The sequence below is a fragment of the Nicotiana attenuata genome, unplaced genomic scaffold (assembly GCF_001879085.1).
Source record: "Nicotiana attenuata strain UT unplaced genomic scaffold, NIATTr2, whole genome shotgun sequence".
NCBI lineage: Eukaryota > Viridiplantae > Streptophyta > Magnoliopsida > Solanales > Solanaceae > Nicotiana > Nicotiana attenuata.
In genome coordinates, this window is record NW_017670275.1 from 1,175,023 (window position 1) to 1,202,571 (window position 27,549).

Below are 27,549 nucleotides of genomic sequence, written 5' to 3' on the forward strand. Positions count from 1 at the left end.
AGGTTACGGCGTTATATACGTACCACCACCTGATCAGCTGGTATACGTTGATGATTTTGCCCACAGTGGCCGAGATGATATGATGGGATGCCCTCAGAGGCTTGATGATGTTATGAACACATGTACCTATGCACGACATGACATTCATACGCATATGCATGATACTATAAGTATTTCATGATTACAGAGTTATCCAAACTTACAAGTTGATTCTTATATGTCTTTAATTAATGTTGAATTATGGTTATGTTTCAATTCTGCCATACATACTCAATACATTATTCGTACTGACGTCCTTTTGTTGGGAACGCTGCATTCATGCCTGCAGGTATAGATAATCAGTTTGACGAACCCTCATAGTAGACGAGGTCAGCATTCAGAGAAAGATTGGCAAGACTCCACCTCATTCGGAGTGCAGCCAAGTCTATAAGTCATCGTGTCTTTTGCTACATACTTATGGGTAGGTCGGTACCCTGTCCCATTTTATGTCAAATAATCTTAGAGACTTTGTAGACAGAGGTTCATTTTGTACAGTATGTCAGAGGCCTTGACGGCCCATACGTATTCATGTTTTAAGAAAAATGGTTCAATAATACAGTGTTTTCTCACTTACAGTTGTACATTACGAGTTGTGCCCATGTTGGCCCATGATAGTTATAAAGGGAATGAATGAGTTACAGAGTGGTTCGCACGGGCCACTACGGCACCGGGTGCCAGCTACGCCTCCCCAGGTTCGGGGCGTGACAAAGTGGTATCAGAGCAGTTCGTGTCCTAGGGATTCTACAAAGCCGTGCCTAGTAGAGTCTCACTTATGGGTGTGTTGCGCGCCACATTTATAATTGAGAGGCTATAGGGAATTTAGGAAATGTTACCCTTCTTTTGTTTCCAGATCGTGCCATAGAGCTGAGTCGTAAGAAGTCAGTATGAAGCTTTCGCCAATTCTGTATGCAGCAGTGGTGCAGGTATCACAGTAGAGCTTTAAGGCGTAATTTTCACCTATGTGGAAGGAAGGTTATGAAAGAAACAACAGATACGATGCGAGATTTAAAGGTAAGTAAGTTAAAGGTGAAAAAGATACGACATACTCAAGTATGAAAGGCTGTGAATAGTCGAGACTTCAGATAGAGATTGGGTTTTAGTTTAGTTACAGAGGAGGCACTAGTGAAAATTTTGCAAATCTCTAAGAGTTAATTTTGCAAATCTCTAAGAGTTAACATTCGAGGACGAATGTTCTAAAGGGGGGGAAGGATGTAACACCCTGTAGTTTAACGACTTTGATACCGTTATACATATATATATTTGATATGATATTTTGAGTAGAACTTTTTTTGTAAAAGAAAAAAAAAGATGATTTGAAATAAATATGATTTTATATAGTTATTAATATTACTACTTTCGAATATGTTTTAAATTATACACGTAGAATGAGAAAGTTTATGAGATTTCTTTATTGTAAAGATATGAATTATTTTTTTCACAAAAAAAGAAGGTTATCTTTTTACCATTTTAAGAATTTAGTGTACGAAATTTTTTATTCTTTATATGAGATTAGGAAATTAGAAGTTGAGAATATATATATATATATATTTACATGGATGTTTTAATAAAATAATAGTGTATGTATTGATATTTATATGTACCGGATGACAATGACAGTAAGTTATATAAAGTGTATGAAGTGTATTAAAAATAAATAGAATTTTAAGTAATTTGAGACAATTCGTAATTATCGGGTAATTATTTAATTACCGGATAACGAGACACTACCTAATTACCTTATAAGTAGATAAAGTTTAAAAACTCCTCCCACCCCCACGTGGAGCAACTTAAGGACATTTGATGACTCTTCATTTTTGGCCACCAAATTAAATAACACATGGAAACCGACTTCTATGTATGCTGATGCAGTGAAAGAGCCCGAGTTATCTGTGTGCTTTTACAGACAAACTTTCGTCGAAGAGTATGTTTTCTTCACTTTTGGATCATTAGTTATAATATTATTAATTTTTTTTTTTCAATATGTGAGTCCCATATGCACATTCTCTTTTCATATATTTTCACAGAAAGAGTTGAAAGTTTCAAAACCAAAGTATCTGTACCCTTTTTAGTAGTACTATTTAAGTTTATTTCAACTACTAGTAGCTTATCACAAGAATAACATAAAAATAAGTGCTTACTAAATAGTTTTCCAAGAAATAATTACTCCAGGCGTTTGATTTTATATAGTAATCCGGATTGACGATGCTTTAGACTGTTTCACAGAGATGGTAGAATGGGGAATTGCTCCAAACGCTTAGTTTTAGTTCTCTGATGTGTGAGGATGAAACATGAAAATGTTTTGTCACAACTACGGATTCTTCCCTAATCCAGGTATGTTAACGTTATTCCTTCTTTCTTTTTGGCATGATCCAAATGATATAAACGAAACGAGCAAATGCACAACTTTCATAAATGACTCTATTCATAGAAGTATTAGAGGTGCCTATGTTCTTGAATTCCCATGTGTCCTATTATTTTATCATATGTTCATGGGTCTCAGAAAAATACGTAAGTTGAAAAAGTTTACTTCATGATATTAATCAAACAACAAAAAGGAGCAAATAAATTGGGGCACTCGAATCAGAATCATCGAAGGGGTTGCTCAAGGTCTACTCTATCTGTATAAATATTCAAGGTTGACAGTTGTTCATAGAGATTTAAAAGCGAGCAACATATTACTTGACAGTGACATGAATCCAAAGATATCGGACTTTGACATGGCAAAGTGTGTATTTTGCATCATCTTTGAGCCCGTTCAGTAGCTTACGACCTGTGCTCCATATAACTTAATTATATTTTCCTATTACTGTTAGTTGATCGAAAGAAAGGTGCAAGTTTTTCTTTTGGGGAGAATCTGAATATACAAGAAAGATGAGTTCTCTCTGGGGATTATTTTGGGTCATAGCTTCCATTAATGTGTTGAGACTTTGTTTTGAAATTAATTTACAAACTTTTGAAAGGGTTAGAGGAAAAAATGATTCTACGTCATGAGAGGACTTAGGCCTAGTGGAGAGCCATTGTATGTTTCATTGATTTGTTTTTTTTTATAAGGTTTTCATTGATTTGTCTTGCTACATGTTTCTTGATACTTACTTCGTCACGAGAGATTTTATTGACGTACTTTTCATGCATTGCATTAATTTACATGTGCATTTACCCATGATTTAGATGGCGTTATACACGCGTATATAGGTATATAAATGTATATGGGATATGGGAAAAGGTTACGGCGTTATATACGCACCACCACCTGCTCAGCTGGTATACGTTGATGATTTTGCCCACAGTGGCCGAGATGATATGATGGGATGCCCTCAGAGGCTTGATGATGTTATGAACACATGTACCTATGCACGACATGACATTCATACGCATATGCATGATACTATAAGTATTTCATGATTATAGAGTTATCCAAACTTACAGGTTGATTCTTATATGTCTTTAAGTAATGGTTAATTATGGTTATGTTTCAGTTCTGCCTTACATACTCAATACATTATTCGTACTGACGTCCTTTTGTTGGGAACGCTGCATTCATGCCTACAGGTACAGATAATCAGTTTGAAGAACCCTCATAGTAGACGAGGTCAGCATTCAGCGAAGGATCGGCAAGACTCCACCTCATTCGGAGTGCAGCCAAGTCTATAAGTCATCGTGTCTTTCGCTACATACTTATGGGTAGGCCGGTACCCTGTCCCATTTTATGTCAAATAATCTTTGAGGCTTTGTAGACAGAGGTTCATTTTGTACAGTCAGAGGCCTTGGCGGCCCATACGTATTCATGTTTTAAGAAAAATGGTATCAATAATACAGTATTTTCTCACTTACAGTTGTACATTACGAGTTGTGCCCATGTTGGCCCATGATAGTTATAAAAGGAAAAAATGAGTTACAGAGTGGTTCGCTCGGGCTACTATGGCACCGGGTGCCAGCCACGCCTCCCCAGGTTCGGGCGTGACACTTGATCCCATCACAAGACACTACGTTTGCCCAAGAATGCCACTGAATCAAGCCAGAATTCACACTTAGAAAATGTTGCATACAATCTCTTCTCCCTCAAAGTCTGAAGCACGGTCCTCGGGTGTTGCTCATGATCTTCCCGATACAGGGAATATACTAGAATGTCGTCAATAAATACAATGACGAAAGAATCAAGATAAGGCTGGAACACACTTTGCATCAAATGCATAAAGGCTGTTGGGGCTTTAGTAAGCCTAAATGACATGACAAGAAACTCATAATGACCATATCTGGTCCTGAAGGCAGTCTTCGGGATCTCTGGCTCCCGAATCTTCAACTGATGATAGCCAGAACGCAAGTCAATCTTGGAAAGCACTTTGGCATCCTGTAACTGATCAAATAAATTATCGATGCGAGGCAAAGGATACATGTTCTTCACTGTAACCTTGTTCAACTGCTGATAGTCAATATACATACGCATAGAACCATCCTTTTTCTTCACAAACAAGACTGGGAACCCCAAGGTGATACACTGGGCCTGATGGAACCCTTATCAAGAAACTCCTGCAACTGCTCCTTTAACTCAGGAGGAGCCATACGGTACGGAGGAATAGATATGGGATGAGTGCCCGGCAACAAATCAATGCCGAAATCAATATCTTTATCGGGCGGCATACCCGGCAGATCAGCTGGAAACACATCAGGGAAGTCCCTCACTACTGGGACTGACTCAACCGTAGGGGTGTCAATATTGACATCTCTCACATAGGCCAAATACGCATCACACCCCTTCTCAACCATTCGCTAAGCCTTAAGAAATGAAATGACCCTACGAGGAGTATACTCTAAGGTACCTCTCCACTCCAATCTCGGTAAGCCTGGCATAGCCAGCATCACGGTCTTAGCGTGACAATCAAAGATAACATAATGGGGAGACAACCAGTCCATACCCAAGATAACATCAAAATCTACCATACTGAGTAATAAAAAATTGGCTCTAGTCTCAAAACCCCTAAGAGCAATCAAACACGACCGATATACGCGGTCCACAATAGAAGAATCTCCCACATGAGTAGATATATAAACAGGGGAACTCAAAGAATCCCGAGATATCCCCAAATGTGGAGAAAAATAAGAAGACACATTAATACGTAGAGCCTGGGTCAAATAATACTGATGCATCCCTATGACAGGCAGGGACGATACTTGTGATGACTGAGTCTGAAGCGACGGCCTCTGAACGGGCTGGAAGGGCATAGTATCTGGCCTAGCCTCCCCTTCTAGGGAGACCTCGACCTCCCCGACTTCCACCTCGAGCTGCCTGAGAAGGTGGAGCGGCAGCTGGGGCTGGGAGAATGGCCGGAGGACCCGGTGGAGCATGTGGAGGCTGATAAGTCTGTGGAGGTGCACCCCTCCTGGCTTTGGGGCAATCTCTAACCATGTGACGAGTGTCACCACACTCAAAGCAACCCCTCGGAGGACACGGTGGCTGAGACTGACTCGGACCTGGTCGGTAATAGCACCTCGAGCAGGAGACATACTGGATACTGGCGGTGCATAATAGGGCTCCTGAGGTCTAGAAGGAGCTGGAACACCAATGGTTGCTAGCAGAGCTGAATGAACAGGGCGACTCACAAAACCCCTACCATAGCGTGCTGCTAGTGCACGGGCTCCTGAATAATGACCAGTCTCTCGAGACCTCTTGGCCTCTCTCTCCTCTCTGTCCCGGGCAAACATGCCCTCCACTCTCCTGGCAATACTCACTGCCTGCTGATAAGTAAAGTCCATCTCCAACTCCCTAGCCATACTGGTCCGAATACTGGGATGGAATCCCTCGATGAAGCGACAAACCCTCTCTTTGATGGTGGCAACCAAAGCCGGTACATGACGAGGTAACTCACAGAAATGGACTGCGTACTCCGACATAGTCATAGCACCCTGGCGCAGCTGCTCAAACTCTGCGCGCGAAGCATCCCTGAGGCTCTGAGGGACATACTCCCGCAAAAACATCTCTGAAAACTGAGTCCAAGTGAATGAGGCTGCCTCGTCCGGACTACTCAGCTCATAGGCACGCCACCACTGATATGTTGCTCCCCTCAGCTGGAAGGCTGTGAAAGAAACCCCACTCGTCTCCACAATGCCCATAGTGCGGAGAATACGATGGCACTCCTCAAGAAAACCCAGAGCGTCATCTGAAGCTAGTCCGCTGAAGGTAGGTGGGTGGTACTTCTTGTACCTCTCAAGTCTGGGCTGCTTTGCCTCAGAAGCAGCTACCCTGGTCTCATGCTGAACCGAAGCCATTGGGGGCATAGGAATATACTCTGGGGCCTGATCAACCTGGACCCTCTGCTTAGGAGTGCGGGTTGCGGGAGTCTGTGCCCCTCCCCCGGCCTGAGATGTAGCGGGAGCTATCGGAAGTAGTCCAGCCTGAGCTAAAATGCTGAACATGCTCATGAACTGAGCTAAAGTCTCCTGGAGGGCTGGAGTAGCAATAGGGATCTCCAGTGTCGGCCCTCTAGCTGGAGCTGCTGGGGGCTCCTCTGTCGCAGCTCTCGCAGGTGCTCGGGCTGCACCGTGTGGTCGTCCTCTACCCCGACCCCGGCCTCTGGCGGCTCTGGCAGGAGGCTCGGGTTCCTGGTCGTCGGTCCTCCCGGTACGGGTCCTCACCATCTATGAGAAAGAATAAAATAGAATTTTAGGATTTGTTTTTATGTCAATAACTCGCACGACAAGGAAATCAAAGAAGTATGATTGTTCTTAACAGTTACATAGCCTCCCGAAGATAAGTACGGACGTCTCCACACCGATCCGCGAGACTCTAATAAACCGGCTTGTGACTCACGACTCCTATGAACCTAGAGCTCTGATACCAACTTGTCACGACCCAATTTAACCCTCCGAAAGGTGTCGTGACGGCACCTAGTCTTTACGACTAGGTAAGCCTAATATTACGGAAAATTTAAAAAAAAACACAACGATAAAAGATAAAACAGCATATTGTAAATAACAAGGATAGTGCCACTCGGCATATACAAAATAATCTCCCAAGACCCGGAATGTCGCTAAATCACAAGCTTCTACAATCTATGTAGCTCTATACAAAAGTCTGAAGATAAACAAAAAGGAAATCTCTAGGCGAGGGAATAGAAGGGGACTCCGAGGATCTGCGGACGCGAGCAGAAATACCTTGAAGTCTCCTGAAATCAGCAAGCACGCACTCAAGGCTGATAGCTCGTACCTGGATCTGCACACGAAAAACATGTATAGGAATGGGCATGAGTACACCACAATGGTACCCAGTAAGTGTCAAGCCTAACCTCGGTCGAGTAGTGACGAGGCCAGATCAGGGCCCTACTGGAGTAAATATAATAAATTAAGCAGTAAGAGATATAAATAGTGTTTACGGTAAAACAATTAAAGAAATTCACAAATTTTAACAGTTAAGGGAGCCCTCAGCTAAGAACAAGGTAAACACAACAGGAAATTATCCCGGGATACCGTCCCGTAGGTTCTGAAATAATTATGTTGTACAGGGGGATCTCCCCGAATATGTCCGTAGTCCCAAAAATAAATATGCAGTGCTGGGGGATCTCCTGGAATACGTCCGTAGTCCCAAATAAATATGCAGTGCTGGGGGTCTCCCGAAATACGTTCGTAGTCCCAAAGTAAATATGCAGCTCAAGATAAAATGATAGGTACGGCATCGAATTATACAGTTTAGACTAAACACAATCGAGGGAAAGAGGGCTCTACCTAAGCATGTCGCAAAGAAATCAAATAGGCAGTTAAAACACGTAGGCATGCTTTCCTAATTTAATCTCAGAAATTAAACATAGTAGTGCAGTCTAATAAGGGAAAACAGTTTATGACTAAGGAGGAAACGGGATTTTTACAACAATAGCCCGTGTACGTACTCGTCACCTCACGTACTCACACATCAAATAATACCAAACATCCTAAGGGGAAGTTCCCCAACACAAGGTTAGGCAAGCCACTTACCTCGAACTGCTCAAATCAACCCGATATCACGCTCTTGCCACGAGTGTCCGACTCCGAATGGCCCAAATCTAATCAAACCAATTGCATAATATAAATATAACTACAAGTAACTAATTTAACTAATGAAATCAAAGGTAGGGTAAGAAAATAGAAAAATGCCCAAAATTTCTCCTCGAGCCCACATTTCGGAATCGGATAAAAGTTACCAATTTAGAACACCCATTCACTCACAAGATCACTCATCCAAAAATTATACAATTTTGACGCCTAAAACCCGATCGAAACCCAAAAATTCGATTGGGAAACTTTTTCCCCAAATTTCCATTTTTTCCCCTCTAATTCCTTGATTAAATGGAGAAAATTACTATAGATTGATGAAATATAAACGAAATAGGGTTAGGAATCATTACCCGCTGACTTCCTCTTCAAAATCCTCACAAAATCGCCTTCTCCCGAGCTTAAAATCGAATTTGGTGTTATGAAATTTCAAACCCTCGAAATCCTCTTTTCTACCCAGCGATTTCCGCTTCTGTGCACCTGCGGAAAAATCATCGCAAGTGCGAAGGCAACTTATCCGGGCTGGGGCTGCATCTGCGGTCACTAGGCCGCATCTGCAAGCCCGCTTCTGCGGTCCCCCAGCCGCATCTGCGGTCTCAGCTGCAAAGGTCCCTGTTCCGCTTTTGCGGCGCCGCACCTGCGGTCCAAAATCCGCAAGTGCGAAAACAACAGATGCAGCAAAACTTCAGCAACATGCCTAAGTCCTAAATCAATCCGTTAAGCATCCGAAACTCACCCGAGGCCTCCGGGACCTCAACCAAACATACCAACCAATCCTAAAACATCATACGAACTTAGTCGAGCCCTCAAATCACATCAAACAACGCTAAAACCACGAATCACCCTCCAATCCAAACTTAATGAACTTAAAATTTCAAAATTCTACAACCGATGCCGAACCCGATCAAACCACGTCCGTTTGACCTCAAATTTTACACACAAGTCATATTCAACACTACAGACCTACTCCAACTTCCGGAATCGGATTCCGACCCCGATAAAAATTTCACTATCGGTCCGGAACTCCAAAAATTCAACTTTCGCCATTTCAAGCATAAATGAGTTACAGATCTCAAAAACACAATCTGAACACGCCCCTAAGCCCAAAATCACCCAACGGAGCTAACAAAATCGACGAAATTTCATTCCGGAGCCGACTTCACATTGTTCTGACTATGCTCCAAATTCTAAGACTTAGGCTCTCATTTAGGAACTAAATGTCCCAAAACACTCTGAAACTCAAAATGAATCATCCCGGCAATTCACAATAGTAGAAAAAGACACGGGAAAACAATTAACAGGGGATCGGGGCGTTAATTCTCAAAACGACCGGCCGGATCGTTACAATGGAATAAATAATCACGGATCATTAATAATGGAATAACTTGTTTCCCAACCAAACGACCCCCAAGTGTTCAAGTAAAAAATATTGATAAGTTTAAGGGGTTGCTTATGTATTATGCTTTAGTTTTATGACCCTTTTCTTTGTTTACACATGATAGATTTACGTTTACATGGTAAATGGTCAAAAGCCCATTTCCTCCTTAAAAATAACACAAAGTAAGTTAAATAACCACTACAGACATGGAGTAAAACGTTAAAACCACCATAGTCCCAGAACAAAACTACTAACAAGATGAATTATGACAATACATCAATATTGCTTGGACATAATCTTGCACATGTCACAGCGAACAAATTAAATATCTTGTGATCATTTCATAATTTTAGCAATTATCTTTTGTTATTTTTCAAGTTCCTGGGCATTATAGTCATAGAAATAAAACAGAAGAAAAAGAGGGTTGCTGAGGGAGGAGAGCCAGGGAAGAGGCAGTGCATAGAATGGGCAAGCAAAAATTGCACATCTCATGCTCTACCTCGTCCCTGTCTATCCTCTCCATCTTCCATACTCCACACATATTTTACCTCAATAGAGACTCCCTTTGCCACTGCCCTTTACCTCAATAGAGACTCTTTGCCAATGCTTTCCACAGTAGAAGTATATAGAACAAATGAAAAAATCTTTTCTTGAAAATTGCCAATGGCCAAATGGTTAATGCAATGGCTGCTTTATTAAGGAGTAAATAAAGGCAAGATATAGTCATAGTACAAGTGCTAGTACTACTAAGGAGTACAGACATACGACTTCTCTGTTTCTAAGTTTCAATTATGCCTCACTGTACTGCAGATTTCGGTTTGTAGTACAAAAAACAAAGTTTGCCAAAAACTAAAACTACTTCTAGATAAAAGGTCCTTTAAAATAATAGTACATAATTTATTACAATTACAACTCAAGAAAACAATGTAGAAAATCTTTTTGTTTTTTTTTTCTTATAAAAAAGATGTGAAGGTAATCTACCAAGAGAATTAACAGAAATTAGTTTTTTTAATAGGTTCATGGGATTTCTTGATCAATTCCCTTTCCTTTCTTCGCTTTTATAGGTCATTGATAAGAAACCTTTTGTAAGACAAACTACTTTATCTATTAGTATTATCTATTTATCAACTAGCAGGGTTGGACCAACCTCTAGTCCAGAACAACTAGCAGCTGAATTTAAAGGTAATTGATGATTGACACAGCAAAATGCCTATATATTTCTGGTCCGCTTATTGCTGTCTGCTCTTGAACAAGTACTACAAACAGAAAATCAGTTGAAGAACTGCTCTTAAGTTTCACGACCAGAAGTCGCGTTTTTTATCACTAAAGGTGAAAACCTGAATGTAGAATTCACCACATTTACATTAGAACAGAAGGAGGCTAACAAGAGAATCAAATATCCTCGTTTATGAGTCACTAACATTATTCTCAAACAACTAAATAACTACCAAGAACCTTAAGTTAGAAGTACAGATTGGAAGAATGATCAAGAAAAGGAATTTTCCTCCCAATGCTGGACCATTTTTTGTCTATTGACCTGAAAGAAGAAGAAAAAACTTCATTAAGAAACATAATCAATTTTGCGACTCCCAAATGAGGCTTTTCGGCACAGATATACTATAAAGAAGCTAAATGAAGTGCCACAATTTTCAATTGCTAAGCATCTGGCATATACAACCAAAAACAAGTCTAAAATGACATCCCAATATTGGGAGCACAAGGATATACAAGAAACAGCTACCAAACGACATGCAATGAACTACTATGTTACACAGTTATACTGTATGGTTTACCCAGGTTTGGAGATATGGTTTCGTTTGACTTCCATATCAAACTTATAGGGCAAGAAAAGAATATTTAATTGATTGTGGAAGCTAATATAAAATCTGCTTGATAGAGAAAAAACATCACACAATTCTATCAACTCATGACTTATTAGAAAGTCAAATCAGCAACTCTTACACAAACTTTCAATTGGATGATATTAATCGAGTGGTCTCAGTCGGAGATGGATAACAATGTATCCTAATTAGTTGGATGCGGGTCTAACACTACAAAGCATCCTAAAATGGAAAAGGCACTCAATGGGTATGTGATGGATTTACCTTGGGGGCTGGGGGCAATAAATCCTAATAATTTTGAACTATCTTACCACACTAGTACTTTCACACATTGAGAACCTTCATTAACTTACTGAAAACACATTATATGTGCTTTACCTTAAGAAAGTTCATAATTACTCATGCTAGCTTATTCAGTGAGAAAGACTTAACTCTCAGATCAGCTTCCTAATCAAAGTAATATCATCTCATGCCTCTCCAGAATCAGTTTCCTTACTGAAGAAAGTCATCTTCCATCTGAATCTTTTCATTGCCGGCAGCTAGTCACTACTATCTCAGGCTTTACACAAGAACAAACAAAACAATTTGAACACGCTGTTGCAGATAAACTTCACCTAACATTCAACATTGAATAGCTTTTTTCTTTTTAAGATACATTATCTGTTTAGCTGGTCCTTCAATTTTCACCCTAATTTCGCTCATCTTTGCTGTTGCCAGTGGACAGTATTCAATTATGTTAGATAAATTTATTTATTGACTATATAGGAAAGGTGATGTAATCATAAAAGGAAAAACCTTCTTAGTTCTTAATGTTTTCATCCCCTCCCCCCCACCACAAAAAAAAAATCCAGCAAAACCCAAAGGGTGATGGTCAGGTGTCTTAATAACAGGTGACCCAAACAAGAAATAACTCACATTTGAGGCACGTGCATATTTTTAAATCGAAGTTTACTAGTTAGCTATTTAACCGATACACAAAAGCGATAAGGCCCATAGGGCTAGATGCAAAAAGGCAAGAAGCAAAGTGCACTATTTAGGAAAAATTAAGAAATACCATACATATATGAATTAAGTACTATAATGATCGAATTTCAATAAAAATAACTAATTTCGACATCCAATTTACAATAATGCTGATACAATTCCAACTCCTTCCTTCCCCCTGAGCCGAGGGTCTATCGAAAACAGCCTCTTTACCCACCCAAGGTAAGGGGAGTAAGGTCTGCGTACACACCACCCTCCCCAGACCCCGCTTGTGGGACTTCACTGGGTTGTTGTTGTCGTCGTCGTTGTTGTTGTTACAATTCCAACTCCTCAAAGTTGAGATTCAAAAAATAAATTGTTTTCATTGGAATAACCTTGTGCATCATTCTTAGACTGCACATTTATCTTAAGTGCATGGCTTCGCCCACGAAGCGATGACCCCCCGCTCTTCGTCGTTTTATCGCTTTAAGCAACAAAGCAATGCCTTTTAATAACACCGGATAATGGAATAATAATAAGGTTAGTAGACAGTTCCTTTGGCATATTTTAAGTTAGGAATGAATATATAGCGGCAAAGTCGGGCTTAGACGTCTATAAGACTGACCACATAGTTTCGCCAACGCAGCGATGACCCCTCGCTTTTCATCGTTTCTATCGCTTTAAGCAACAAAGCAATGGCCTTAATAACACTGGATAGTGGAATAACAATAAGGTTAGTAGAGAGTTCTGACGGAAGTTAGGCAAAATTGGGTTTAGACTTCTATAAGACCGACACATAGTTACTCTATGGTGTTTGAGCTTTATTAGTAGTGGTACGATAATCGTAGATATCGCAAGCAAGCAAGCCACCTACCCATTCCTCAGGTGCCCCCCCCCCCCTCTCTCTCTCTCTCTATATATATATATATATATATATTCAAATTTTCCCCAATGCATCTCAATCTCCTATTTATCTTGTCCAAATGCTTATATTTTCATTGGACGCCATTTCTTCCAATTTGTTTTCACTTCTTAACAGCAAGATGTCTCAACAATTTGAGACCATCTGAATGCAAGTGGTGTAACTGTTGTGAAGGGCACAATATACGAGGATCAGCCTGGTAAAATTTATCCATGAGATCCAACATAAAAAATAAACAAATACTACAATTTCAAGGTTAATTCATACTCAATCATCAAGGTCACCCACAAATAATCTTTTTAGGTACATTGTTAAGCACTTAAGCTAACTACAAGTATATAATCTCATATATTGCGGCGACAAAAGATACATAATGACTATATATGCTCCAAGTTGTTCAGACTTCAGAGAAAATAGATTTTTTCTTGGGGAGAAAATGCAATGCTAGACCTCTACCATTTGGTCTTTCATTTGTATTGACTTGAGCCATTTTCCAAATCATTTACATACTGGATTGTCGAACTGAACCAAAATTCTAACCTATTGCATTGGCAACTTGTTAGGCAGCTTATGCAAATAATACATGCGAATAGCAAATTAAAAAAATTGTATACATGTATGAATAGATAACAGCACCAATTAACCCCCCCCCCCAACCCCCCCCACCCCCACACCCCCACCCCCCACACACACAAACACACAACAACCCACAGGAAAAATAATAACAAAAAATGAAGTAGATACCTATAGAGCTTAGTTTTCCAATAACACCTCTTTGCAAGTTGACTTATTGTGGCCTGTACCCTTGCATCTACTGCATTGGAGTTGACGCCTAGTTACTTCATGGGAACCCACCTTCTTAGTAGTTGGCCGCCCTGGTGGACGACGGGTGGGAGGAGGGTTTACTGTTACAGCAGCTTGAGAAGCATCCTTTTTTTTGGGCCTTTCTAAGCTTGGAATTGGATGTATTGATTCTGAATATGTTGATCTATAACTATCAGCAGTAAAGTATCTGGCACAATAGTCGTATGGATCACGGCCAAGGCAAACCATGACAGCTATTGCGTGGCAACAAGGTAAACCAGTTAGCTGCCAACCTCTGCAAGTACAATCCCAATGGTCAACATCAACAAAATCTACGGTATCCCCTCGTACCTCAAATTTGGTACCACTAGATGTCAACACTTGAAGAGAACTAATATTTAGGCTTTCCTTCTCTAGCCTTTCCTCCATAGATGGAGTTAGCCTCGTCACCCACTGATTGGACTCATTCCGCCGGGTATAAATGAGCTCCATAATCTTACCCCTTATTGCATCAACCATCTGAGTGATTGGCAAGTCATGAGCATCTGATACCCAACCATAGAAAAGCTCTCCAAAGTTTGATGTCATGTGATTATATCGCATCCCACGGAAGAAAGCATTTGCCCAATTAATAGGCTCACTTTGCATTACCCAGTTGTAAGCATCTACTGAAATACTTTTTATGCTATCAACACACCTCTGGAAGCCGTCAGGCTTTGATGCATAAGCTGCACCATAAAAATCCTCAACCAAAAGGCGCTTGACTTCATGAGAAAATTGGCCTCTCACATCTCTGATAAGTTGTTCAGAAAGATAGCGTAGACAGTATCCATGAAAGACGTCCTCGCCCTGAAATATTTCAGCAATTGATTCTCTAAGGCCCTTCTCTCTATCTGCCACAAAAGTAATACCACGACACATTGACAATGCAGTTCTAAGCTGTAATAGGAACCAACTCCAGTTATCATCAGATTCAGCGTCTACTATGGCAAAAGCAACAGGAAAAACACCATCATTCCCATCAGCAGCTGTTGCTGCTAACAGAGTGCCTTGGTATTTAGACTTTAAGAATATACTATCAAGGAAAATCAGGGGCCTGCAGCCTTGTTCGAAGCCATAGAGTGAAGCATGAAATGATACAAATAGCCTATGAAAGCTTGAGTCATCCTTTGTAGTGAAAGTTGCAAGACTTCCAGGATTTGTCTCCATCACTTTTTCACAAAAAAATGGCAGCTGACTATATGCCTCCTTATACGAACCTTGAAGCTGCTCTTTAGCAATCTCTTTTCCACGCCATGCCTGGAAATAATTTAACTGGATGCCGTATTCCTTTTGTATGTCATTGACTATGTCCTTTGGCTTGTAATTTGGGAAAACTTTCAACTTCTCCTTTATAATACTAGCCACCCAACTCCTCGTTGCCTGATATCCATTAGTAACAACAGCACCTTCACATGTATGTGTAGGATTCATTTTTTTAATGCAAATCAATTGGGTGGTTGACAATCTTGATGCATGAATTCTCCATGGACAGCCCTCTGCTTTGCATTTTACAGTAACTCGATGACTATCATTCTTCTTGTACTTGAAAGCAAATTGATTTGCAATAGCATATTTTCGCAATGTCTCACGAAATTCATGTACGCTATTAAACCTTTGACCCACACCAGTTATATCATTCTGCCACTGCTGAGCAGCTTTAGCATTCTTGTCGTCATAATTAGCGGCAACAAATGAAACAGGAACAGGCATTTCAGCTTCTATCCCAATTGTGTCGTCAATGTTGTTTGTATCACTTACAACATCAAAATTGGCATCAAGCAAGAGGCCAGGCTCGTTAGGGTCATCCACGATATCCTCCACGACACTAAGAGGAGCGTCAACAGGGATCGCCATTTCTGATAAAGTCGTTCGGCTTGACCTGCAACACAGTATATCCCCATATATTTCATCCTTTAAAAAGGGAGAATTCTACATATTTAGGCAGCAGCAAGGAATCTACCTACTGCCAGGCATGTTTGAGAAATCAGGATCAACAGCTTCTTCAGTCATCACATAGATCTCAGCAGAATCAGAGTCACCATGGAATTTGATCATGCGCTTAAGGTCTTTGTCATTGGAGATTGTTATAAGTGTCTTCCTGTTTCCAGGAAGAAAATATTTAACTGACATGGTAGCAAGGCTGAAGTTGAACATCTCAGCTACCTCCATCTTGAAATCATTATAGTTCATTTTGTCATCCATTTCCATAGCATGAGCATCTCCGCCTTTATACGAAAGGAAACCATCTTTATCAGTCTCAAATTCACCACCTGACTGACATATGGCTATAACTCGCTTCCCAGCCATGACCTAAAGCAACATTCACGAAACAAATATAAATTAAATGCCAATTGCACACATCCAGCCACCAATAAAGCATTAAACTTTGGCTCCCAAAATATCTCAGAGAACCAAAAAGAAATTCAATCCGAGGAAACAATAAGTCAACGAAGAGCCTTAACATTCAACAAACAAGTTCGAAAAGGGAAGTGATTCAGATCAACCGACAGCACAAGTGCCAATCTTAAATTTGTATAACCAAATCAAGGACCAAACATCTACAAATGCAGAAACTAAAACCATAATTCTCGTCAGTATTTATGAAATATCTGCAGGTGAAGATTATGCAACCTCAAACAATACTAACAGTGTGCCATTTGGGGAATGCAAAACCAGTCTTAAACTCCAAGAAACTAGTAATTATTTCCCCAACATATGTTACAAGACAAACCAGATAAACACCTCATACATAAATCAAACAAATCCAACATAATTGACAAGATTTCCCAAGAGAAAACACACAAAAATTAACCACAGAATCAAAAACAAAAACCCAATTGAAGAATCACGGTAACAAACACAAAGCAAAACCCTAGCCAATAAACAAAGGGGTAAAAAACATGAAAAGACAGTACCTTTATGCCTGGGAGATGAAATCTTGAAGTGGGTATTCAAGAATGGCACAAAATTGTTACTACCTGCGAATTGGAAAAGGGCAATAGAATGGGAACCTGGAATCTGCATAAAAAGGGGAATGAGGGATTTGAGGGCAAGTATTAGTAGATAGAGGAGAGTGGTGATTAAATTTTGGGGTACATCCAGTTATGGAAAGATGACTATGTTAAGCGTAACAATATAACAACGTGGCTGCCTTCCACCATCCAATCATACTGCGTATCACTGAGGCCTACTTTTGTACTTGTGAGTTTGACCCTCTCCTTTTAATACTCTCTCTCTTGCCAAAATTCCCATCTCCAATGGGCTTTGGTCTCTTTTGCCGCACAGCCACACCATACATACCAAAGGCAAAACATTGTACATCAATTGACTTTTTCGTCTTTTTTAGCTTTGCACTTTGCTAGCTGTATTTTCAAGTGTACCCGGAGAATGGATGGGGGAAGTGCACGCTTAGCTACTAAGATGTTTTTACTTTTTAGCCATTATTTAAAATGTATTTTTTTTCGGCCAGTGCTTACTAAATTTTTACCCATGCAGACGAAATACATGTGCTACACATGGGTGTTGTGTAAATATTAACGAGATAATGTCCTTAACTTCATAAATGTTATATAAATATTAAGGAAAAGTATCCTGTATTTGCACCTTCAATTGTTAAACTTTAGGACATTATGTCATTAACGTCATATGTGCAGTGTAAATGTTAAGGACATGGCGTCCTTAACTTCATGTGTGCAGTGTAAATGTTAAGAACACCATGTCCTTAATATTTACACAGCACTCATCAAGAAAGAGTAAAAATATCTTTTCGTATTAAAAATACTGGATAAAAACTAAATACTATGTTAAAAAATGGTTATCCCACGCCATTTCTACATAATCGAACTCATGAGTATAAAATTAGACTACGCTAAATGAATTGGGGTAAATTTTAAAAATAGCCAGATTTACAATTGGTCGTTCAAAAATAGCCCAATTTCAAAAGTAATCGAAATTTAGCCACTTTTTATATAAAGATAAATCTGAGCGAAAACATTGTTCAAAGCCCGAAAAATACTCCAATATATTATGCTGGAGTTCCAGCATAAGTATACTTGAACTCCAGCATATTATACTGGAGTTCCAGAATAACTATGCTGGAACTCCAGCATAATATGATGGAGTTCTAGCATAAGCACACTAGAACTCCAACATAATATACTGGAGTTCCAGCAAGTATATTGGTCAAGTATAATATACTGGAGTTTGGAGCACCGGTGCTCCAGTCTCCAGTATATTATACTGGAGCCAGCAAAGTATACCAGTCCAACATAATATGCTGGAGTTCATACACAAGTGCACCGAACTCCAGTATATTATGCTGGATCGGTCTCTATTGCAGCAAAATAGTGGCTATTTTTCATTGACTTGGTAAATGCTGGCTATTTTTGATTGACCAGTCCGAAAACTGACTATACCGTGCTATTTTTACAATGAATTGTCAACTGCACCTAGTAGGAATGGGACATGATAACCTTTCATACCTTATTTTAGTTATTATTACTAATATACTCCACTTTATGTGAGCTTCACAATAGTTGATTTCATATATTCCGATTTTAAAAGGGTTTTGCGTAGGTTGATAGTTACTGAAAAATAGTTATAATATCGTAATCCTCTAAACATTTGTCGCATTGATGAAGTAGCAAGCAGTGGCGGAGCCAGAATTTTCGCTAAGGGGTGTCAAAATATAAAAATATTAGGTATACCGAAAAAATAAGGGGAGTCAACATATAATAAATATACATAAAACCAAAAAATACTATTTAGCAATACTGTAAAAAATTTCGATGAAGGAGTGTATCATGGGGCTCTGCCACTGGTAGCAAGTAAAACAACATATGTGTTTTAAAACCTAAGAGGTTGGCTACAATAATTTTGATGATTGGAGTGAGAAGTTAGGAATAATGACTAAAGCAATAGATAGTTGTATAGCAAATTAGCAGCGACAGAAGATGGAAAAATCTTTGAAGTGTACTCAAAGAGCCAATTGAAAAGTTAAGAAAGCAACAAGCAATTGTATCGAAACCTAAGGACACGGGAAGGGGAGATAAAAATGCTAAAGCTACCTGTCGGGTTCAAATGCACATGCAAATATGTGTATACACAGTCAACAAGTAATAAAGTAATGAGAAAGTATCGTCTCACGAGTATTTATAATCAACTACTGTCTAAACTAAACGAGTTATGAGTTATTTGTTCAAGGAATTTTGAGGAAGATGATTGTGGGTTTTACTATCTAAATCACTACAAAACTAATAAGCAAAGAAGAAGATAATATCGCAAGTAGAGGAAACAAACACTTAGAAATACAATGAGATGGGAATATTCCGGGGTTATGGGATTAATGTCTCTCCTATTGCGTTTTTTCGATTGATTTAATCACTTGATTTATCTAATTTGTTGATTACCATGATTTATTTTGCTCGCGAAGTTCTTTCGACACTTCGCTCGCCTATTCAAGCCAACTTAAGACTATATGTCTATAGAATCGGAATTAAAAAGAAAGCATGTGTATTTCCTATATAAATAACCAAGTAAGGCAACTAGAATATGTATATCCTAATTGCGAATCTATTCTCCGATGTCCGGATTCAAGAACTTACTATATTCAATCTTATATGCAATCTATAGTTTCCACTTTTGAGTTCAACTATAAATTTGTAGATAGTACTCTATTGTTAGCTACGCAATAGAATTATTAAGTGCAAGATTGAATAAACAAATTAATATGATAAAATCAAGCAATATTATCAACCGTCAAACTACGATAGTCAATAACAACCCATAACCCCAATAGAATGAGGTTCTTAGTCACTCATGTTCATGACAATACTCAAAAAATTATTTTTAATCATAAAAGCTATGAATACTAGATGGAAGATGAAAAAATGATGAATTCTATGCTCTGTCTTTCTTTGCCTTTTCTTGACTGAACACAACAAATGTGGCAGCAGTAACATTTTTGCATGGAACATCATCACACTTTGGGAAGATGATGTAGACTAAGAGTCCACCAAACTGTAAAGAGGACCTGGTTCTCTATTAGTTCTCACAGAACACACACACACACACAACAGTAAGTAAATGACACAATAATATTTTACGTGGAAAACTCCCAGCTCATGGGATTAAAAATCACGACTTACACTCATAGGATTTCAACTTCACTAACCGAGCAAACTTTAGATTACAACCTATTATAATATAGGAATTAAACTCTTAATCCCTTAATTACTTGCAATAACTCTATTGCAAGCCTCTTTGTAATAACTTTATTACAAAGCTCACCACTTGACTAACTCTAGCCAAACACAAACACACAGTTTATGATTTTACAAAAGATATCCTACAAAATGCTTCTAACTAAGCTAAGTAGGAATTACAAGTAAATAATACTAACAAAGATACAACAATACTAAGGACACTCGATAAACTCAGTGTTGGAATCTGGTCCTTTGTTCTGTTGCTACTTTGCCCTTCAAACCTTGGAGTCAATGAAAGGCGGCAACACAATTGAGAGAGACTTAATGATTTAGGGTTTGCAAGTGTGTATTTTTACTTGCCTCATATTTTTAATATATAAGTGAGGACATGATATAAGCAATTATCCGGTACAAGGCATGTTCCATAAAGTGACTGCTGCACTATTGCGTGTGCAGAGAAACAGTGCATCGACTTTAATAGCTGTAAGGAGTTGACTTGTTATAACTACCCGACTGGTCGTTTTGAGCTCTAGCGCGTTGTTCGATGGTTTAAGGCCTCGAGTAGCTTCACTTCATATTTTATGACTAGTACGCGTAGTCAGAATGGAATTTCAGGAAGTTCGGAGTTGATTCAGATGAAAAATTCTCAATTCGGAAGCTTTAAGTTGAAAGAGTTGACCAAGGTTGTAACACCCCGTACATTCGGACTAGGTGTGGATATGTTAAATGGGTATTAATTTGATATTTTAGACATATGAAGTCCTAGAGGGATGATTATGGGAGAAAATAGTTGTTCAAAAATCAAGATAGAAAGTGAGGTGCATAAGATTTGACAAAATCGACTAAGTTTGCAGAAGGTCTGTCTTCTAGCAGGGTTTAGTAAAAATGTGTAAGGAATTTGGGAAAACTCAAAGCACAAAAGTTGTATCTCTTTGAAATATCTTTCCAACGATATATTATGGAGCCCGAACGGATCTCTGAGCAAAAAGTTATGCATATTTTACAGAACAGTATGCAATATGCGCGCTCTTAGCGCGCCCCGAGCGTGGCCGCGCTTCTTTTGAGGCAGTGTTACTGCCATTTTGCGCCGTTAGTAGCACGGTCAGGCCTACTGGTGTGCGGGAGCGCTCATGGGGGGTCATTTTAAAGCCCTACTTCGTCCCCCACAACCCCAAAACATAAAAACTTGCTCTAGAAAGGGGAACTCTCAGAAACCTAACTCCTTAAGGGTCTCTCCACCACCCAAGGTAAGTTTTAATGGTAAGTTAATTTAAATTTCCCAACATCTTATTAACATGGGTAAACCCTCCATATCATTAGATATTCGATTGGGACATCATTGTTGAGAGAAGAAAGCCTAGAACTCGAATTCAAAGGGTTTGAACTTCAAAAAGGTAATGTCTTCACCCTCTACTTGATTCTAGAATTAGTTTAATGATTATAAACCCTAGTTCATGAGATATGAGTTGATGGTTTTGATAGAAAAGCACGAAAGATTATAGGTTTGGGGTATTGATTGTTGATTATTGGTTAAGGGTGTTGTTTACCTTATGGGTGATAAAGAACAATGTTGATTATAACCGTTTGAGACTTTAGAATTTATTTAGGGACAAGAGAATGGGTTATTGGGTGTAGAGACACCATTAATAAGGACTATGAAGCTTTATTTTCACCAAGTGTTTGATCAGATGCTTAAGTGACCAAAACATGAGCATCATAGCTAATATGGAATCCCTTTGACTTGTATTGCTATAGATTAAAGTTAAAAGGATTGACAAACATTGTATTACGCTCAAGAGCAGGAAGTTAAGGTATGTGAGGCTAACTCTCTATGTGTTGGGAATGTTAATGATTCTCCCTACACTACGTTTCTTTTACGACGTCACTAATTGCCTCAGAAATATAGTTTAGCCTAGTTCCTTGAGTAGTTGTAGAACTTCTATTCTTTAGCTTCATAACTCGTTCATGACTTTCGTTCTGAACGTTGTGAGCTCAGTGCGTATTCAATATAGACTTGGGTTTGATGCCCCTGAGTCTTAGTATACATTACTCAGTATGCCATAAACAGTTGAAGTTTTAGTGTTCATAATCAGTTCAAGAATACATGTCTCAGTCTAGTCCTATTCAGTATTCCACTATTATGTAACTCAGTGTGATCCAGTATTCCAGTATCATGTAACTCAGTGTGATTCAGTATTTCACTATCATGTATTGCAGTCTGATTCTTAGTTCCTGATTTTAAATCCCTGAATGTTGAACACCTGTATTTGGTCCTGAGGCCGCAGTTATGTATACGTATACTTGGGCTCGAGGCCGCAGTTGTGCATATATATATATATATATATATATATATATATATATATATATATATATATATATATATATTATGCCTGAGACCGCAGTTTATTTATTCAAATTAACAGGTTGTTCATCATTTAGAAAAGAGAGTATTCATATCCTTACTTCCTTTGTTCAGTTCAATTATTAGTTATCATATCAGTTATCAGTTATCATTTCAATCACCAGTTATCAGTTTAGTTATCAGTTAAGTTATCAATTACCAGTTCAGTTAAGTTATCAGTTACCAATTATCATTTCAGCTATTAATTATCAATTCTCAGTTATCAACTTAGTTTCCGTTTCAGCATTTATAATTCTTTATTTTAGTTGCTTTACATACCAGTGCAATTCAAATGTACTAACGTCCCTTTTGCCCGGGGCCTGCATCTCACGATGCAGGTAATGATTTACAGGTTGATGATTCAGAGCGCTAGGATTCTCGTACCAGCTACTTGGTGATCCCCAGTTCTTCCGGGGCATTATCATTACCTTACAGGCTTCAGTATTTTCAGACAGTCTGTGCTTTTAGTACTTCATTAGAGGCTTCATAGACTAGAGTAAGAGTTAGACAGAGTCTCAGGCTTTTCATGTTAAGCTAAGTTGGCTGCAAATATGTTTCAGAATTGTATTAGTATTTCCGCACTCTGATTTATATCATCCAGACTTTTAGTATATCAGCATGTGTTAGTTTATCTTCCGCATTCAGTATGTTATGATATCACATGTTGATTCATCCAGCTAGTTGGTTCGCTCGATCATACGTAGTCAGGCATCGAGTGCCGTGTTACGTCCAGGCCCAGGTTCGGGGCGTGACAAAGCTTTTACTTTTGAGTAAACAACCTCGGAATTGGATTTGAAGGTTCCAATAGGTTGGTATGATGATTTCAGACTTGGGCGTATGTTCGGGTTGAGTATCGGGTGGTCCGGCTGCATTACGGCGCTTATTGTGGAAAACTGGCATTTTGAAAGTTTTAGAAAATCTTAAGATTTAATTGAAGTGAACTTTGATTTTGCTGATGTCCGTTTGGTATTCCGAGCCTTGGAATAGGTTCGTATCGTGAGTTGTGACTTGCACGTGAAGTTTTGTGTCATTCCGGAATGTTTAAGTGTAATTCAGACGCGTTCGGCAAAGTTTGGAAGTTGAAAGGGGTATTTTGATCATCGATTTGTATTTTGGATGTTGTTTGGTGTGATTTGAGGCCTCGAGCAAGTTTGCATCATGTTTTGAGAATGGTTGGTATGATTGGACGGGGCCCCGGGGCCTCAGGTGTGTTCCGGATAGGCTACGAGTCATTTTGCCATGTTTGAGATGCTCTTTTTAGATATGGTGCATCCTTCTTCGCAATCACTAAGAAAGGGCCGTGATCGCGAAGAGCAAAGTATTGTTCTAGGCCTTGTGAATCGCGATTGCGGAAAGAAATTCGCGATCGTAGAAGGATTTTCTACTATCAGTGGATTGACTTCGAGAGCTTATATCTTGCAATCTATAAGGAATTTGGGGATGCTCCAAAAACAAAATTTGTATCCCTTTGAATCTAGTTTTTAGAAAGTTAAGCTGTTTGTCATTTGGAATTTTGCACGAAAAGTAATGTCCATCATACCGAAGGCTATCTGTGAAGAAGAAACAAAATTTGTACATCGCGATTGTTTACCTTGAAAATGGTAATTACAATTATATTTGATTTTGTGGTTCTTGTCACACCTCCTTTTTACCTACACCCGCAAGGGCATAAAGGAGTTTTTCCAATTAAAGGACAATCGGAACGAGATTTATTATTAAGATTTCAGAGTTGCCACTTGGGAGATTAACGGTGTCCCAAGTCACCGGTTGAATCCCGAACCGAGGAAATTGTGACTCTGTTAACAGTCCGCGAACCAGAAATCTGAGTAAGGAATTCTGTTAACCTGGGAGAAGGTGTTAGGCATTCGCAGGCTCCGTGGTTCTAGCACGGTCGCTCAACTATCATATTTGGCTTATTTATTTGATTTTAGTACATGTTTTAACCTATGTGCTTTTTAACTTTGAACCGCTTTTATTATTATTATTTTAAGAGAATCGCAACGTCGTGAAAACACGTCTCGAACCACGTCACATAAATGCACCCGCAATTTTTGACACATTTCGACTTCGTTGGGATTTGGATTTCGGTCACATAAATGTGCACCCGTATTTAGGAAGGTAAAATTATTTAAAAGACGTGCCTAAAGTATCTAACGTGTTATTATCTTTGGGGAAAGCCGTGAAATTCGCTAAACGGCTCATCCCGAAGTCTAAGTATTTTTAGTATAAGCATTTATCGAGGGCCCCGCAATTTGTTTGTTTTCGTTCAGCGAGGCTCGTCTCATTTTTTTTCATTAAAGGGCATACCTAAAGCAACTATAATTTTCTATTGTTATTTGTCTCTAACAGCATAAGAAAGATCCTGAATTTTTGTTATTGAACTGAAATAAACCAAACGATAATTCTGTGTCAAAGCTACCCGTTGGGCTCCGAGATGAGCCCAACAAAGGAGAGATGCACCTATGCTTAACAATCTGCCAGTCAAGACCTTGGCCCAAGTCCAAACGTGAAGGAGATTAGCACTGGACCTGGCCTGCGAATCAGATATCTTGAGGCCCAAATAGCTGCTGGTATTAATATAAATCAACCCAGGTGCTGTCAACAATTATGACAAAAGGAAAACAGTATGCAATTACTCAAACCAACACGATGTCGATCATTGAATTACAGATTAAAGTTCAAATTACTTGATTCAATAGATATTCACGAACACGTCAGTTTATTCAATCAAATCAATTGATAACTGATGACATGCCGTGCCCAGCCACCAAACTGGGGCAGAAAATTTTCTTTGTTTGTTTTGTTGCAGTCAGGAGCCCACCTGGAAAACAAGGGAATACTTTCCAAGCGTTGCAGTCAGGAGCCCACCTGGGAGAACAAGGCAATACTTTTCAAGCGTCAGCAATCAGGAGCCCGCCCTGGAGGAATAGAGGCATATATTTTAAATTTCAGCAGTCAAGCATCACTCGGAGGAATGGCAAAACGTCGCCAATCACAATTCAAGGGCAAACAACACAAGAATTCCAAGTGGAAGAATACAAGTTCAAGGCAACACAAGAGCAAGTTTGAAGACATAGATAGGACCCTTTTTGTAATTCATAGATCATAGCTTAGGCTTGCTTCTTTTTATTTTAACACGGTGTAATAAGGAGGTCAGCAAGCAGTAGCAGCAGCAATTGCCGTGAAATCACAGCTCCTGGTAGTCCTAGCTACCAGACATTCCCGAACTACACTGACCTGATTCCTTCTTAGCCAAGGATATGTAGGCAACCTCTGAAGCAGGGTGCGGTCAATTTCTTTTCAAAAATGCTTCACACAGATTATTCAAACGGGAAAAAATCGCTCATTTCCGCTCACTTATCTTTGCACGAAAAACTCTTCGGTTTCCGGCAAAGGTAGGACAGCTGTGAGCACGTGATTTTTGCCCTATATGAATTATTCCCAAAATTCAAACAAAATGATTTTTCTTTCATTATTTTGCAATTTTGTGAATTTTGTGTTATTTGAATTTTATTTGTGCATTTTGATGAAAAATATAAAATACACTTGGCATTTTGTTTAGGATTTAATTTCATATTTTAGATTAATTAGTAGTTAAGGAAAAAATAAAGAAAATAACAAAAATGGTCTTTTTTGCATTTTTAGTTTTTAATTCGTCTTAATTTTGTGTTTAAAATTAGGATATTTGGAAATCAAAATATATTTTAGTGTCAATTTGGTTTTTGAGTTTTAATTTAGCATTTAATAAAATCAGAAAATAAGATAATGAATAAAAATAAATACAAAAGAAAAAGAAAAAAAGAGGGATTAATTTGAAATTTAGAAGGGAGTAGGAAATAACCAGATTTTTGGGCCAAATTCTAAATCTAATTCCCCAGCGCAAGCAATTCGCACCGGAAACCCGTTCGCCCAAGCCCAATCTCCCATTACCCGGTCCAGTACCATTCTTTAACCAAACGACACCGTTTTGTCGTCTTTCAATCTGGCCGTCGAGGTCAGCTAATCTAACGCCGGGAACTAATCGGTCAATGATATAAATCGGTCGGAACCGATCCCCCACCCCTATCGTCTCCCTCACTCACCCCTCTTCTGTAACCCTGAGACAGCGCCGCCCCTTTCTCCACCGCCTTGGGGTGGCGGCGCCACCGCAAACCGGCCCCAAACGAACAACCTGATATCTCCTCACTCTCCTCTCCCCAAATCTACCCTCAATTGACTTGAATCATCACCAGTCGACTCAAATATCGGATCGAAAATCCGGTCAAAAATCTTACCTGCTTCGAATGACCCCAAATCCACATCCTAGGCTCCTCACCTCCTCCTCATTCCATATCTAGCTTTGGTTTTCCTCGAACCACAACCGAACGGCTCGAATGTTGATTTGAAAATCTGACTCAAAACCCTAAGTCTTCCAAAAGGTCCCAAAATCATACACCAAGTCTTCCTAAACCTCCTCGTTCTGAAAGTTCAAGTTGGAAATCCATCGAATCCAAGTGCAAGCCCACAAATCTTGAATCTAGGGTTTGAAGAACTTTAGTCCATGTAGGCGTTCAAGATGGTCTAAATCAGTGAGTTTTATTCTCGATTTTATTATTTCTTTGTTTTCATGAGTGTTTAATTCAATTGTGTTTTTGTGATAGTTAATACGACTTTAGTTTCTGTGCTGTTTCATTTTTTAGTTTAGTTTAATCATGATCTGATTTTTTCTTTCTTCTGTTTTACTTCTGTTAGTGTAAACGTTTAAATGTCAGTTCAATTAGTTCAAGCAATTAATTGTTAGTTCAATTGGATTTTCTGTTAATTTTTTGATTCAATTTGGTATGTCTGCTCTTCTTCTGATAAATAATAATTTTGTTCGTTTGAATTCTTCAAGATTGGGTTAATTAGTTTTTTTAATGGTTTGATTTCGTGTTTTGAATCCGTATTTGTTCAGTAAA

The 27,549-nt window shown here is 39.0% G+C and overlaps 1 protein-coding gene across 1 annotated transcript; it reads right to left on the reverse strand.

Annotated features, from left to right (window-relative positions):
• Window positions 1–10,629: 10,629 nt before the first annotated feature.
• On the reverse strand, window positions 10,630–17,347 carry LOC109237115. Its single transcript, XM_019403376.1, has 4 exons — window positions 16,924–17,347; window positions 15,969–16,318; window positions 13,907–15,887; window positions 10,630–10,973 (listed from the first exon to the last, which is right to left on the reverse strand). Exons 2-3 carry the CDS (start codon window positions 16,313–16,315, stop codon window positions 13,916–13,918), a joined length of 2,319 nt encoding a protein of 772 aa, XP_019258921.1. The 5' UTR covers window positions 16,316–16,318; window positions 16,924–17,347; the 3' UTR covers window positions 10,630–10,973; window positions 13,907–13,915.
• Between the last annotated feature and the right edge of the window lie 10,202 nt (window positions 17,348–27,549).